The sequence below is a fragment of the Sceloporus undulatus genome, chromosome 9, assembly GCF_019175285.1.
Source record: "Sceloporus undulatus isolate JIND9_A2432 ecotype Alabama chromosome 9, SceUnd_v1.1, whole genome shotgun sequence".
NCBI lineage: Eukaryota > Metazoa > Chordata > Lepidosauria > Squamata > Phrynosomatidae > Sceloporus > Sceloporus undulatus.
This window is the reverse complement of record NC_056530.1, coordinates 21671595-21687696: the sequence shown is the minus strand read 5'-3', so window position 1 is coordinate 21687696 and position 16102 is coordinate 21671595. Positions and strand designations below refer to the sequence as shown.

The 16102-nt window shown below is 43.9% G+C and overlaps 2 protein-coding genes across 3 annotated transcripts in view; one reads left to right on the top strand and one right to left on the bottom strand.

The window, feature by feature from the left end:
- Positions 1-716: 716 nt before the first annotated feature.
- LOC121915151 (gastric inhibitory polypeptide receptor-like) lies at positions 717-14294 on the bottom strand. 2 transcript variants are annotated; one of them, XM_042439083.1, is made up of 15 exons: positions 13811-14294; positions 12632-12975; positions 8435-8611; positions 7987-8086; positions 7239-7346; positions 6717-6838; positions 6339-6442; positions 5815-5971; positions 5206-5365; positions 4568-4628; positions 4190-4259; positions 3506-3594; positions 3237-3375; positions 1832-1873; positions 717-1118 (listed from the first exon to the last, which is right to left on the bottom strand). In XM_042439083.1, the coding sequence occupies exons 3-15, from the start codon at positions 8489-8491 to the stop codon at positions 801-803; spliced, it is 1527 nt and encodes a 508-aa protein (XP_042295017.1). In that variant the 5' UTR covers positions 8492-8611; positions 12632-12975; positions 13811-14294; the 3' UTR covers positions 717-800. The 2 variants fall into 2 exon arrangements, with proteins under 2 accessions (XP_042295017.1, XP_042295016.1); XM_042439082.1 differs by lacking the exon at positions 13811-14294 and having other exon boundaries at positions 12632-13304.
- A 1290-nt stretch (positions 14295-15584) lies between these two features.
- Positions 15585-16102, top strand: part of SARS2 (seryl-tRNA synthetase 2, mitochondrial) — a 13139-nt gene continuing 12621 nt past the window's right edge. The window contains exon 1 of the mRNA XM_042439085.1: positions 15585-15752. Coding sequence (XP_042295019.1) covers positions 15660-15752 — 93 coding nt within the window. The 5' untranslated portion in view covers positions 15585-15659. The remainder of the gene's footprint in view (positions 15753-16102) is intronic.

Genomic DNA, 16102 nt, shown 5'->3' with positions numbered 1-16102 from the left:
CCCTCCATCAGCTCCAATTGCAAACCGCAAAGGCACCTGGGAATTGTAGTCCTAGCCTTCTGGGGTGACGTCACTGCTTCCCCAGCTCTGCTGCTCTCCCAGCAGTTTGTGAGTGCTGCATCCACACAGTGCAGAGTTGCAGCAGTTTGATACCACTTTAAAGTGCCATTCTGTGCAATGCTAGGGTCTGGTCCTTTGGAGAGCAGCAGGGCCTTCCCTGCCCAAGAATTATTATATAAATGATGCCTGTAACAGTTACATTTTAGTTAATTTTCTAAGTTCCTCTCTAAGGCGATTTTTAAAGCATTTTTGGAGCCACTGTGATAGAAATATTTGAAGTGTTATTGTTTTAATCAATCCTAAACCTTCCCTTCCGCACACGCATACCCACAAAGTAGCAAAAAGGATCAGATAATAAATACAACAAGGTTCTTTCCAAACACTGCGATGAGAATTGTTTCTGAAACAGGTCATGGAACCAAATTACTCTCAAAAAGTAACTTTCCAAGCTCTCCTTGGAATGGATGCTTCAATCGATGGATAAAAAGTCAGTGGATAAGGAGGGCCAACTGTACTATAGTTTCCTCTCTGTTAACTCAGCGGAAGAGTTTTTCTTCCCAGTGGGATCAGGCAAAAGCAATCTGCTGCAACCTTTCCTAGCTTGGGTGGTCTTCCTCATTAATAATGGGTTGACTTTTTAATCATGTTCTGATGTTGCTTGGCCACACATGTCCTGGTTTTCATCTGTGAAATGTCAGAAGGTCCGAAACTTCCCTTGGATGTTCAAAAGGAACCAAGGATTAGCTGGCGTTTTCAGGACCGGCGGTGGAGGCGAGAGCCTTCTTGGGGTCGGGTGACTCTTCCGCTTTGTCCTCAGACTTCATCCTGACGGGGATGTAGCCGTAAGATTGGCCGCCAATGCGCGTCTGCTGGAACCGTGTGCCTGCTGGGTTCTCAAGGCCTATGTGGAGACCTGGTTGTCCTGGAAAGCCAGCCTTTTTCCCGTGGCTGCTTCGGCTGCGCCAGGATGCCCAGCGGCTCAGGCTCTGGCCTTGCTTCTCCAGCAGCCCAGCTCCCCATTGGCACCTCTGCCACTTCCTTTGGATCTCAGATTGGACCTGGAAGGAGAGAAGAAGAGAATTTGGCTTTGCAACAGCGGTGTCGTGAAATCTAGATTCAAAGGGTTGAAGCACCAGGACGTATTCATCAGCAGGGATAATAACCGCAAACCGCCAACCTTTTCTAGCTTGCCTGTTCCCTCTGAGGGCTGGGGAACAGCATTGCTAAAGTCTTGCTAAAGCAGCTTTTTCAAGGTGTAATCATGGTTTAAAACCTGCGTGTAATAATCTTAGCCACAACCTTTATTATACTTGAGGAAGGATGGAGGTGATGATGGTGGTGGTCATGAAATGGATTTTGCTGGCATCAACTCATTACTGGAGGCTAGACTTTGAATAACGTTTGTATGCTAACTAGACAATCAGCCCTTTGTATCTGTGGGGTTTTTTATTCATGGGTTCAAGGATCCACGGTTTGAAAATATTTTAGAAATATATACATTCCCAAAAGCATATGTGTAAATTTCAAAAATGCTCATGAGACTTCAGCATCCATGGATTTTGGTATCTAAGTGGGGTCCTGGAACCAAACCCCAACAGATACCAAGGTCCCACTGCATATTGATCTTCTGTTAATAAATTATTCTGGTAATATACACACATATGGGTTTGAGGGAACAAACCCACAAAGGGCAGGAAACAAATTTGAGCCAACCGTGTTTGTGATCTGCACAACAACAGGAGTCAAGGGGATTGTCTTTCAGACTACCTACCTCCTTGTTGAGGAAGCAGTAGAGGATGCTCACCAGAAGGCCCTGCAGGTGGTTAACAAAAAGCAAAATAAGATGTGATGGATCCACACTACAAGTGTGAACTGGCTTTGTACCAGCTTAAGTATATGAACGGTGTCTGTCAAGCAAATCAACAAGACTTAGGTTCAAAGGCATTATTCTTTCGGTCAGTGAAAGGTGGGCTGACCCAGGCGGTGGTGGTTGGCACCTTCCATGTATCTGGAATGGTGAATCTGGTCTGAGATTCTGCCCAAATCAAGACAGTTGGAGGGCACAGAAGGCAATTTTGCAAATTTGAACACCACCTTCAAGATGTTTCAAGCCCAGAAGCATCGTTTTTTAAAACCAGGAAATAAGCTTCTAGTTTTAAAAAGGACTTTGCTGAGTCTAAAACATCCTGAAGGAATTTAAAAATATGGCAGGATTGCCCCCATGTTGTCAGAGGAGTCATGGGGCCACTTTTAGGATTTGTTTTAAAATAAGTGGGGTTGGAGGAAGCGTTGGAGGCTGCATGTAATTAGGATTCTCAGACGTCAGTGTCTGTCCCCAATGTTCCAGTCCTCAGAGGAAGGAGGAGAAATCTCAAGATAAGAGCACTGCTTCGCAAGGTCCTTATATCTTCTATCCTCATTTGTTGCCTTGGGTTTTTGTTTGTTTGCTTGTTTAAATAGCATGCTCTGCTCATTGTGGTTGACGCTGCTTTATCATGCTCAGTGACATCATCGGGAGCTGCTCCTTATGACATCACCCTTGTGACACTTCCAGGGATTTCCCCCTGTGACCTCGCATGGGGATGTCCCTAGGCATCAGATTTGGGGCCATTAAAACTTAGGGTCTGGGATGGTCCTCAGCTGACAACCTATCTGTGGCCTATAGATTTAGATAAAGCATTTAAAGGTGGGAGAAACATATTCAGTAAGGAGAGTCACCCTTGGTATGTGTCTACACTGTACAAATAGTGCAGCACTTTAAGTGCTGTAGCTCCATCCCATGGAACCCTGAGATTTATACTTTTTTACATCGTCTTTTGCCTTCTCTTCCAAAGAGTGCTGGTGACTCACCAAACTACAAACCCTGTGATTCTGTAGGATGGAGCCATGGTAAGGTAAAGTGATGTCAAAAGGCATTATTTCTACAGTGTAGATGCACCCCTAGATATTATAGCTTATTTAGTAAAGGGAGTGTTTGTATATCAGGTCTAGAGCACCTGCTTTGCATGCAGGAGCCAGCAAAACAGTTCATCACCAAGTAGGATGATGAACGAAAGGCAGAGCTGGACTCCTGGCTGAAATCCTGGATGACCACTCAGTTTAGGCAAGCCTGAGGTAGATGGACCAAAGGCCAGTAGAAGTCCTCTTATAGTTAATATCCAAAATGTGTTCCTTACCTGGAGGGAGTTGAGGAAGAGCTCAAAGAAGAATTTGATATAGCGCAAGATGCCTTGAGCCTGTTCCTCTGTCACCAGAGCAAACACAACCTCATGAATGCCCAGCAAGGGAATGAGGGTCAGCGTTGACTTGGCCAGCCTAAAAATGGGGGAGTGGAAGTGGAAAACCAAAAGAAAAAAACTTTGATGAATAAAGTCCAAGGTAAGGGATCCAAGCAATATCACTGACAATGTTTTATCTTTTGCCCGCCCCAGAGTTTGTTCCCTACCTCATTTTGTAATCCGCGTAACGCATCTGCTGTGCCCGAAGCTTGGAAATCAGGATCTTAATAATGCGGATGAAGATCACAAAGTTGACCTGGGAAACACACACACACACACACACACAGAAAGAAAGAATGTGACTTGCAGTAAGCTTTACCACCCTAAAAATGTAAGAAGAATCCTACTGGATCAGACCAAAGGCCTATCTCTTCCAGAACTACTTTAACACAACCAGTTGGCCCAATGAAAAGCCAACAGAGACCAGCTCTTTAGGCATCTGGAGGTGCTCCAGCCCAACTCTATGATCAGCTTCCAGCCAAAAATAGCATTCACCATTATCCATGTTTTGTTTTGTTTTGTTTTTGCTATCTATGGTAAGTCTGGGAACATACCACTGGTGTTGGACTGTCTCTCAATTGGTGGTGGCTAAGTGGTTTTATTTTTAACTTTAAAGAAGCTTTCCAAGGGGCTAAATCTACACTTGGGAGTGAATTAAGTGCTTTGGCAAGCTCCTTTAAAATTTAAACTAAAACCCAGGGCAGACTGACCATCCCATTGACCCGGAAGCCAACTGCTGTCACTGGGAGAAAGTGAGTCCTCCAGCCAGGATTTTGGAGAGCTATTCCCAATTACAGCAGTCAATATTGGGGAAGAAAGACCAGGGCTCTCATTTGGTTGAGGACACTTACAAAGATGGCTAGCAGGATAGGACACCGAATGATCCACCAGTAGCCCATGTTGTCATTTCTCTCCCAGCATCTGGGCAGAAAAAAATTGAGAAGATGTTAGTGGAATTGGGAAGGAAAGTGAGAGTAAGAGAGAAAGGGTGGAAGAATTAATCTTTGGGAAGGGGTCAGAGTCATAGAATTAGTGACAGAATCATAGAGTAGGAAGGGACTGCAAGGGTCACCTGGACCAATCGCCTGCCATGCAGGAATACACCATGAAGGCACACTCAGAAGATGCCCACCCAACCAACTTCTGTTTAAAGACCAACAAATGTACTTGCAGAGTGGCACAAAGGATCTCAAAATACAAGCGAGTCTCTACCATACAGACTTACTTACTCATTATTTTCGTAGAGATATCTCACGATTACCCAAGGTATGACAAACAGAATTGGTGATCCTGCGCAAAGAAAGAGAAGTGAGACATCAACAACAGGCCTCACCTTAAGTGTCTGCATAATGGGTACAATTGCCTTCTACACAACAGAGGTTCTCATCCTTCCCTTTCACTTCACCAATGCATAGCTGGCTTCTTTGCACTGCTTTTGGAAAACAACAGCGATACATTTCAAACTTAATCCAATGGCAATCTGAATGCAATCATGGGGTTTCACGTTATTGTGTGATAGACTACCACACACAAATTCGGGCCATGGCATGCTATTTTCAGGCACTGGGAAGCCAGTTCGAATGCAATTCGCATTCACGTAAATTCACTAAACAAGCAAATTCATGTGATTGCATTCTGGCTCCATTTTCTTTTCATTCGAAATTAAGAGAAATTCCTCCCGTTTGATAAACTCCTCTGTAGGGTTGTCATGAATAGGAAATGACTTGAAGGTACACAGCAACAAAAAATTGTACAACAAGAGTACACAGAGTAAATCCCAGGCCATTCATTCAAATAGGAAAATAAAACAGAGGGTCCCACAGGGTTTCATTCCTCCTTGAGAGATGGCACCAGCCGGCTGACTCACCCCATCCAACAAACAGATAGCCTGGAAAATAGCTCTCTTCAGAGAAGGCCATGGATCCCAGCAGGTTGTGGAGATAAAGTCCTTCCACTAGAAGCCAGTAGTAGTTTGCACAGACACAGTATTGGGTGAGGACCTGTGCCAGGCGACAGCTGCCCACAGCCTGAACAGAACAGAAAGAAAAAAGAGGGCACAGATCTTAGATCCAGGACTCTACCCATTATAATAGAGGTGGGCAACTGTGCAAGTTACAAAAATGGCTTTTCCTGGGCATAAATTGGGCCGCCACTACCCAAAAGTGGTGGAAATGCCTTCACACACACACACACACACACACACACACACACACACAAAATGTTGTTTTGCACACATATAAAAAATTGAGAATGAATATGGTCCACAGTCACACTTTGCCCACCATTTACTATACAGTACTTTCTCTCTGATTCCTGATGCCTCTCTTCCAGAGCTCAAAAAAGCCATGAAGGAGAAAGCATGGAGGCTGGGGATTCTGTGAGCTGTAGTCTTTACAAAGTGACTCTTCCAACCTTTGCTATCCACCTGTTTCCTTGGAATGCATTGGAATATCACCATTGAATGGGGATCTGTTACCTGTGCAATAGGAAGGCGGGAGAGGTCTCCTTCATCCTGGAGGTCTTCAGGGAAACGCAACCGGAGAAGGGCATCCCGGGTGAGGATGGAGATTGCCCGCAGCATGTAGGACAGGAAAAGATTCATGTGGATGTAATTGCGGATGCACCAAAGTTTCCTGGGGAGTATCAGAGGAAGAGTTGGGGAGGAGTCAAACAGTGACATTATCTCTGTCCCTAACCATTATCTAGGATTTCTTTTGGGGCAAGGCTTATATTTGTACTAGTGTATACTGGACAGCCCCAAGCTCCATTGACCTGCATCATATGGCTATTCTTTAGCTACCAGCAGGGGGAGCTGTTGCTATATTATCTTCATGACTGTCATCATCATCACCATCATTTTAGCTGAATATCACACTACAGTGATAGAACTGCTGTTGGTTCTTGTTATGAGTTTGTTTCTGTGTTTAATCCAGTCCATTCCTCCATCACAACTGGCTAGTTCTTCCCATCTGATATCTTTATTGGTTTTTCTCTATGTACCTGAAGGCTGACAACAGAGCCAGGGCCATGACCAAAGCCACCAGAGAAATGGAATAACCCGCTGTGTACATCAGTCGGAACTGCTCCAGAATCCACAAATGCTTCTGGAAGGAAACAGAAGCAAAGGTCAGACACCAGCTGGAATACCAGCATCTGCAAATGTCAACTCCACAACAGATTTACTACTTTCCCTCGGACAATAATGCACCCAGTGTGTTGTGAACGCCTACATTTCACAGGTCAAAACTGGGACATATGTGGCCAAGCAACATCAGTGTGTGGCCAAGTGGGCAAAAGCTATTATCCAGTGTTGAGGAATGCTGGGAACATCTGGAGGGCTGCATGATTCTCACCCCTATTTTAGCCCAATGATTTTACCTGGAAGGGAAGCTCTTCATAGAGGGCTTCGCACTGGGAGTGATCACGCCAAGGATGGCCTGTCCCATCGTCCACCCACTGTCCATCTGCCCCACACTTCTGGAACACGAAGCCACCTTGTACTGTAAAGAAAGCAGGACAGAGGAGTAGTAGATGGTGACAATCCTGAGCTGTTGGTTATTTCCTTTTGTTGTTGTTAACTGCCCTTGGGTCAGCTCCAATTCATAGTGACCCTGTGGATGAGACATCTCCAAGGCCCCCGTCATCCATTGCTCTGCTCAAGTCCTGTAGGTTCAGGACCCTGACCTCCCTCATAGAGTCTGTCTATTTGGCATGTGGTCTTCCTTTCTTTCTATATCCCTCTACCTTCCCTAGCATTATTGTCTTTTCCAATGATTCATGCCTTTTCATGATGTAGCCAGTCAGGGGGCTTACAGTGCAATGGAGAAGGGGGACCACCCACCACAGAAGACAGGTGACCTCAGGATGGAACTATTTAAGGGGTCATCAAACCAAACTCACCTTGCTGGTACCAGGGGAGGTACCAGGGACAGGGGACCCTGGCAGTGGTGTTGGGAAGGGCATCACTCCAGCAGGCATACATGTCAAATGTACGGTTGCATACCAAGCCTAGAAATGGGTCAGAGGAAAGGAAGGGGTTATTGTGGACTGACCACTGGCTCACCTGGTGGACTGAAAGGGGGTTTAGAAGAGGAGGAGATGGAGATGATGGAGATGGAGATGATGATGAGGATGATGAGGACAGAGATGGAGATGATGAAGATGACATAGATGGAGATGGAGATGATGGAGATGGAAATGATGATTGAGGAGATGATGGAGAGAGAGAGATGATGATGGAGATGATGGAGATGGTTTTCTATGGCTATCAGGGACATCATGAGACATTTTGCTGCCTGAAGGAGAGTGGCAAACCCCCAATCCCCCCCCCCCCCCCAATCAAGGTAGATAGTATTCAAAGGGCCTTTCCAATTTGGTCTAAAGAAATGTGAGTTCTCACAACATAACTGCCTGCATATGCTCCAACTGTCCCAATTTGGCAGACACAGTCTTCTTTCCTTCTCTGTCATCCCACTTTTTAAGCTGCTTTTAAAATGTCCTAGTTTCTCTCTCCTCCTCCCACTTTATACCTTTGTGCTCAGCTTACTTCCATTGTTGCAAATTAAGTTGAGTCATTCTTTTGCAGGCAGAAAGTTTGCAGCATTGGTGGAAACTAGGAAGCATAGGGCTGAAGAGGAGGCTCTCTCACCTGTGGGCTGCGGATCCGCTAACATCTTATGACTGCAGTCTTGCTGATATTGCTGCCATGCTGCAAATGTATCTTTGGCTGAACTTCCAACGGAGCTAGTCTGTGGCAGGGAAGGAAAAGAAACCAGGATGAAAAGCAGAGTTCAGGGAGGCACAGAAAGGCTGCAAACTAGGCAGTGTATTGGCCAGTGTCCCTTATGACTGGGATCAAACTTCAGAAAGTTACCTACAGCTTAAGGCTGTCCAATTTTGTGTTGTAGACCCTGCCTCTTGGCCTTAAAGAACAAATGTTTCCTTCCCTGAATTGTGAGATGGCACCCCTTCTCTATTATGTATATAAAAACAGCTCAGGGGGACAAAACAACACAATTTGCAGAACCAAACTGAATTTCTGAACAGCAAAAGAATGGGATAGGAGGAATTAACCTACTTGTCCCTCATCTTCTTACCTGTGCATTCTTCTGGAGCAATGCACACAGTAGTAAGAGTTCCAGGGATTCTCGCATGCTTTGGCTGCAACAGAGGCATGAGGCCAGGGAGAGGCACCCATCTCACGACTCCTTGTCTAGCAGGCTTTGGAACTGGAAATCTCCATTCACTTCCATGTCACACTGGGATGAAGCCTTCTTTGGAAGAGAGAGCAGAGACCATCACAAGAAACATATTGAGTGAACAGTCCTTAGTCTTGCTTTGCTGCCCCAGAACCTAAAACACTCCACACATAAAACTGATTTTGCATCCATAGCAGATCCCAGTTGATCAACCGTTGTTGGCGTTGTTGCTGTGTGCCTTCCAGTCATTTCTTACTTACCACAACCCTAAGGTTTTCATGGCGTTTTCTTGGCAAGATTTCTTCACAGGAGGTTCACCACTGCCTTCTTCTGAGGCTGAGAGCCTGTGACTTGCACAAGGTCACTCAATGGGTTTTATGGCCAAGCTGGGAATCGAACCCTGATGCCCAGAGTCATTGGTCCAAAATACACTGCAGAAATAATCCAGTTTGAGACCACTTTGCCCTGCCCTGACTCAATGCTAGAGAATTCTGGGGATTACAGTTTTGTAAGACATTTAGCCTTCTCTGTCAGATTGCTCTGGTGCCACAATAAAGTATAACTCCCAGGATTCACCAGCACTGAACCAGGGTTGTTAAAGTGGTCTCAAACTGGATTATTTCTGCAGAGAGTTTTGGGCCATAGTCCAACACTCAAACCACTACGCCACACTGGCTCTCATTTACAACTTTTAAAAAGCAGCATGCAGCAAGAACACAATACAATTTTTAAAAAACCTTAAGAAGTTAAAACACAGTTCAATCGAACCTCTATTTCTCTGTAAAGAAAAAAATGCATCCAGTTAAAAATGCATCCGACTCCTAGTTGTTTGTGTGCAGTGGCACTGAGATGTTAGCATTGATTTTCAATTTTACTTTTTCCTGACAGCTTTTAGCAAGGTAAACATCATTGTGCAGAAGCAAGGGACTAATGGATGATGCACACAGCATTACTGTCAGAAAGTTCCTCCTAATGTTTAGGTGGAATCTCTTTTCCTGTATCTTGCATCCCTTGCTCTGGGTCCTATTCTCCAGAGCAGCAGAACTTGCTCCAGCCTCAATATGACACCCCTTCAAGCATTTAAACAGGACTATCATATCACCTCTTAACCTTCTTTTCTCCAGGCTAAACATACCCAGCTCCCTAAGTCGCTCCTCATAGGGCATGGTTTCCAGACCCATCACCATTTTGGTCACCCTCCTCTGGAAATGCTCATCCAAACTTAGCACGGAAGGAAAAGAAAGGCCGTCCCTTCCATTTCCAGCCTCTTCCCATCTTGACAAAGTATCCTGCTACACTCAGCCATCACCAGCGCTGCTTTGTTGGGATCTGGTTCCCGTGAGAGCCCTCAGGAGCAGCAGCGGATGAGATGGGAAGGATCTATTTTTAGGACACTTACATTTTAACTTCTCTCTCTCTATGTATTGGAGTTAGAGGTTCAAGGGTTGGGTCTGGTTGGAAAGAAGCAGATTCTGTGTAGGATGGAGTCGTGGCAGTTAAAGAGGTGTCACAATGCATTATTTCTACAGTGCAGATGCACCATTGTGAGAGCACATAGTGGTTTGAGTGCTGGATTATGACTCTGGAGACCAGGGTTCGATTCCCAACTTGGCCATGAAATCCACAACCTTGGGCAAGTCACACACTCTCAGCCTCAGGGGAAGGCAATGCTCAACCTAATCTGAACAACTCTTGCCACGAAAGCCCCATGATACATTTGCCACATTGCTTTGTCTCCCATGTTGTTATTATTACTATTATTATTATTATTATTATTATTATTATTATTATTAAACTTTATTTATATAGCACTGTAGATTTACAGACCAGGGCTTCATTCTCACTACTTTTTAAACCGGATCACAAATTGGTTTAAACCAGTTTAAATGACCATGGTTCGCAATTGAACCAAATTGCTTAAACAATTCGTAGAGGGGAGCCACTCACCAGACCCATTTAGCTGGGGCCTTTTTGCCACTGATTTCCCCCCACGTCTTTTTGGATGAATCGATTCCGCGCAAGCATGAACCAGATGCGGATCGGAATCGATTTAAATTTGCCCTTTGGTCGGCTGGAGCGGGTCCATTTTGAATCAATTCACTCGTCAATGTGAACCGCAAGTGGGTTCTCTTATTTTATTTTGCAGCAGGAAAATGCGATCAGGGCAAATGTAGTGTGAATCCAGGTTCTGCTGCCGAACCGATCCATCAATTTGGATCGCAAAGCGATTTATTTGTACGTGGGAATGTCTTTTAAATAAATAATTAAAGTAAAATACCCCACTTAGGCCCCAGTTGCAAAAATGAATAACCTCTCCCACAGCAGGATGACGATGGCAGCTTACACATACTTTCAGATCATTTAAACTCTTAGCATTCCTGGTGCACTTTTGTACTCCTGCTCAGCATCTGACACCAACGCGCTCCTACAACTGGCTCACTTCCCCGACTGTTTCCAGGTCTTTTCTCTGTTGTGTGTTTCTCCTCGCTGTGGCCAGGGAGGCAGACAGACATCTCCTGTCTGCTTCTCATGTATAAACTAAATAAACATCTTTTTATTTGATTAAAACAATGGGGGTGGGGAGAAAGCCAGGCAGAAACCAGAATAGTCGGAAAGACCAATACATCAGGACCAGAAACAGTTCTGTACTGTGTCTTTTCTTAAACATTAAGTTAATCAGTTGCAAAAAAGACTAGGCTAATAAGGGTCACTCATCCTGCCTTCTTATGGCCAGTCCCAAGCAATTTTACTCACAACCAAATCTCATCATTTTCCTAATGTCACTACTCCAAAAATGTGGTTGTTGAGTGCCTTCAAATTGTTTTTGAGCTATGGCGATTGTGAGGTTTTCTTGTCCAGGTTTCTTCCAAGGAGGTTTGCCATTGCCTTCCTCTGAGGCTGAGAGTGTGTGACATGACCAAGGTCACCCAGTGGCTTTCCATGGCAGAGTGGGATTTGAACCCTGGTCTCCCAGAGTCCCTATTCCAACACTTGGATCACTACAACATGCCGGCTCTCGTGTTACATGCCTTCAAATGAATTCCTCTTCATGGGAACTCTTTATAACTCCATGAGCATAGGGTTTTCTTGAAAGAACATAACATATCATGGGATACGCAGTGGGTTTCCATGACCAAATGATCATTACAAACCTGGTCTCCCTAGTCCAAGATTGGCTGCATCCACTCTGCAGAATTGATCCAGTTTGACAGCACTTTAACTGTCATGGCTCAGTCCAATGGAATTCTTAGAACTGCAGTTTAATGAGACATTTAGCCTTCTCTTTCAGAGAAATCCAGCGCCACGACAAACTACAATTCCCAGAATTCCATATCATTAAACTGTGGTAGTTAAAGTGGTGCCAAACTTTATTACTTCTGCAGTGTGGATACACCCCTGTAATCCTTACATGGGCTCTCTACTCCAAACTATACATCCATCGGTTTCAGTGCTTGGAAATAAATGTTCCTTTTTGGGAACTGCATCTTTCCAAATCCCCCAGAATAGCAGAATAGATGCTTCTTCCACCAAAATAACTTTTCCAAGCTCCAGTCTGAATGCAGTTTCAGGAATATACCTTATCACAGTTGACAAGTTGTTTTTTTATCCCATCTTTAGTAGCCTCTGTAAGCATTAACTAGTGATATTGCTGAACTTTCCCTATCTCTTGATGTCTACAAAAACTGGGCTATTAAGGACATAATAACACTATCATCTCGCTACTAACAGTTTTGGAACAGGGTTGTGGCTAAAAGCATAAGAAAGAAAGAAAGAAAGAAAGAAAGAAAGAAAGAAAGGTTTTCCTTCCCCAGCCCCACTTCCCATTGCATTATACCTAGTTGATTATTTTGTAATGTTTTTATTGGATTTATTATGCTGGCTATTTGCCATAATAAAAGAAACGAAATGAACCGGGAAGATGCCAAGGCCTTCACAAACATCCCAAAGTGTGCTCAAATTCAGAACTTAAGACCAGAGGCAGCCGTCAAAGATGAACACACAGAAACACACTTCATGTGCCACCGAGCACAAAAGAAAAACAGACCCGAAGTCTTGCTCTGTTTACTAGAATGAAAAGGCAACCAGCTCTCTTACCTGCAAAGGTGAGTGTGATTTCTCTCTCCTTCCTTCTGCCTCTCTTTGCCATCCGTCTCCGATCTTGCTTGGGTTGGCACTGCTTGGGGTTTAAAGGCACTTTCTCCCCCGCCTTGCCAGGAGGAGTGGGTGACATATGAGTAGTAGAATGAGGGGGATGATGATGATGATGATGATGATGATGATGGGAGGAAGAGGGATGGGGGCGAAGAAGTACCAGGAGGTGGAGGTTCTCTCAACTTCTCCCTCTGGGGCCCATGGAACGTGTGTCGCATGTGCATCTTCCTCTGGGGCTTTGCGGTTGCGCATCCTCCAAGATGCTTCTTGGCTGTTTTGAAACTCATCTAGTCTCATACACAGAAATGAAGGGCTGCTAAGGGGAGTCCAGCTTGTGGAGGCGAGGAATAACTCACAGCACATTGTATGTGCCATTAGTGGAAAGGCAGGCTGTGGATGTTTACTTTTCAAAGGTCAGGGGGAAAGGTGCAAAAAATGAACCAACACAGGAAAATGTCACCCCCAAAGTGAGGCGTCTGCCATTACAAGAGTTGCACTCTGTGAGTGTTTAGTTTAAGGAAGGAAGAAAGAAAGAAAGAAACTGGGGAGGATAGAGGAGAATATAAGATAAAATTGGGGAAAGTACTTATTTTTATTTTGGGGTTTGCTGTTGTTGTGTGCCTTGGTTTCTGACTTATGGCAACCATAAGGCGAACTTGTCGTGGGGTCTTCTTGGCAAAGGTTTCTGACTTGTGGCTACCACAGTGAACCTATCATGGGGTTTTCTTGGCACATATCTTCAGAGGGAGCTTGCCATTGCCAGCCTCTGAGGCTTAGAGAGTGTGAGTTGCCCAAGATCACCCAGTGGGTTTCTGTGGCCAAGCTGGAATTCAAACCCTAGTCTTCAGAATCATAATCCAGGCTTAACAATAGCAATAGCAGCTTCATTTATATACCGCTTCATATTGCACTAAGCAGTCTCTAAGCGGTTTACAACTGTAAGCTAACTGCCCCCAAACATTAGCAAAAACCTTGTACTCAGGACCCCGTTGGCATAGTCCAGATATGTCAAGCCTGGTTGCATTTATGTAACAACAGATAAAAAACATCTTTCCTACCTTTGCAATATATACACTTTTCTCCTCCTCATGGTTAGTTTCTATAGTTAGGGTGCCAACTTACCAGAAAAAAATTGGCTCCTCTGAGCCTGTGCTTTTAAAGCAGCATAATCTGCGGAAAGCAGAAGGTGGTGTTTTTAGCCAGACAATAACCATGTTCATTTGCTGATTTCGACCATTCTGAGTTGCTCTGAAAGACAGAGGGAAGAAGTGATTAAAAATTAGATGCCTAATCTAGAAACTAGCAGCTCTCGCTTTCAAAACAAGGGAGAGGATTGACCCTTTCTTCAAATTAAGTACTGCTTATTGACATTAATTATATCTTTTAAACCGGAGCTCCCTAGAAACCAGGCTATTCTTGCTGTGCTGCTAGAAGATAAAATTCTGTCTTCCAGAAACTCCTAACCTCCCATATGCTCTAATTGTACTTTGTTAATAGCATGGACAACCCACTTATAAGCCAAGAAGAGTCATCAATTCAGTGTGTTAGGAGCATCATGTATCTCTTATCAAGAGGTTTGATTCTGTTTGCTTAGGCTTAAACCCAGAAGAGGGTTTCCTTTCTCACTTCGAGTGATAATTAACACAAAGCCTGGATTGTTATCTTAGCATCCACTTCTGCTCTTGTAAATGCTTACTCTGTGTGTATTGTATAAAGAAGCTTAACCGAGGCTGCATCCGCTCTGCAGAAATAATCCACTCCGACACCACTTTAATTCTGGGATTTGTAGTTTGCTTTGGCAGGCAATCTCTCAGACAGAGAAGACTAAATATCTCACAAAACCACAAGCCCCAGAATCCCATAGCAATGAGCCATGGTGGTTAAAGTGGTGTCAAACTGGGTTATTTCTGCAGTGCAGACGCAGCCGTAGAATTGTGACTAGTGACAACTTTGTTGTAATTTGGCCTCATGGTTTACTATTAATATTCCTTGACCTAAGACTGAGAATAATTTTAAATTTTTAGACTGCAAGTCGCTTGGAGTCCCAATTTTGGGAGAAAAGCGGGACACAAATTAATATAATATAATATAATAAATAATATAATTAACAGAATAATCACTTAAATAAATAATTAAACACATAAATAATAATGCTGCATGCATCTGATGATGTGAGTCCTAGAGTGACCAGTTTTCTTTGGACGTCCAGATGTTTTTGGACTTCAGCTTCCAGAAGCCTCAGCCAATATGCCTAATGGGCAGGGATTCTGGGATTTGAAGTCCATAACATCTGCAGGATGATAGGTAGAGAACCAGTGCCCTAGACCATGACACCACATGCAATAAAATAATGAACCCATTAATCCTCATGTAGGTGGGGGACGATGGGAATTATAATCTAGCACATTGGAAGGCACCAGATTGAAGAAGGCAAGATCTAGCACCAAAAGACCACCTGATGTGAAGCAATATATAATTGTTCACATCAGTGTTGCTGATGTCCAGCAAGATGAGGAAATCTTGCCTTTCCCAGTAGGCTCAGGGAAAAGCAAACTGCTGTAAGCTTTCCTAGCTTGGCTGTTCTTCCTCATTAATAATTCTTGCCAGTTTGACCACATTCTGCTGTCGCTTGGCCACATCTGTCCTGCTTTTCATCCATGAAATGTTGGCGATCATATGGGCCTTATTGAAACTGGAGTTCTTCTGCACGTTCTTCATGATCACTGAGTTGAGTCAAATAATAATAAGTCTCCCAATCGATTGTGGGGTGGATGGTTTCTCCCACTCCATTGCGGGGTTAAAGGTTTCTCATTTCGTAGTCAGAAAATAAACTCAAAGGGGTGTTATTTGGAGGCCTGGGTGCTAGGAGCAGAAGTCACGCGTGAGTATAGGAAACACCCTTGGGAAAGTGGATGAGAAAAGAGAAAAAGGCACATAAACACATTAATAAAATGGCTGGTTTTTAAAGAAGATGACAAAATTGCCAACGCTTTCGCATCTATTTATGGACTCGGGCTTGGAAATGTCAGCTTTGTTTGCAGAGTTACAAAGGGGATCCCAAGAGGTAGGGAAATACTGTAATGGATTCAGCATGAATATACAATATCCTTTACCGGAATGGCTCATCACAAAGGAATCTGAAAGGACTTGGTTACAGACCCAAAACCTTTAAAATAATAAAATAAAGGTTTAGGATAAAAAGAAGGAAGGGAGGTGTTAAAATATATATTAAAAACAGCTGCAGTACAAGAACAAACCAGCAGAGATAATCTTGAAAAGAAATACATAACGTAGCTATAAAAATACATGTGACGCTGGAATAAAAATGCCAGTTTGAAGAGTACAGGTTTTAAAAGGTTGGGATAAGAAAAGAAAATTGCCATAAAGAGGCATTGTAATATCTTTATCTTTCTT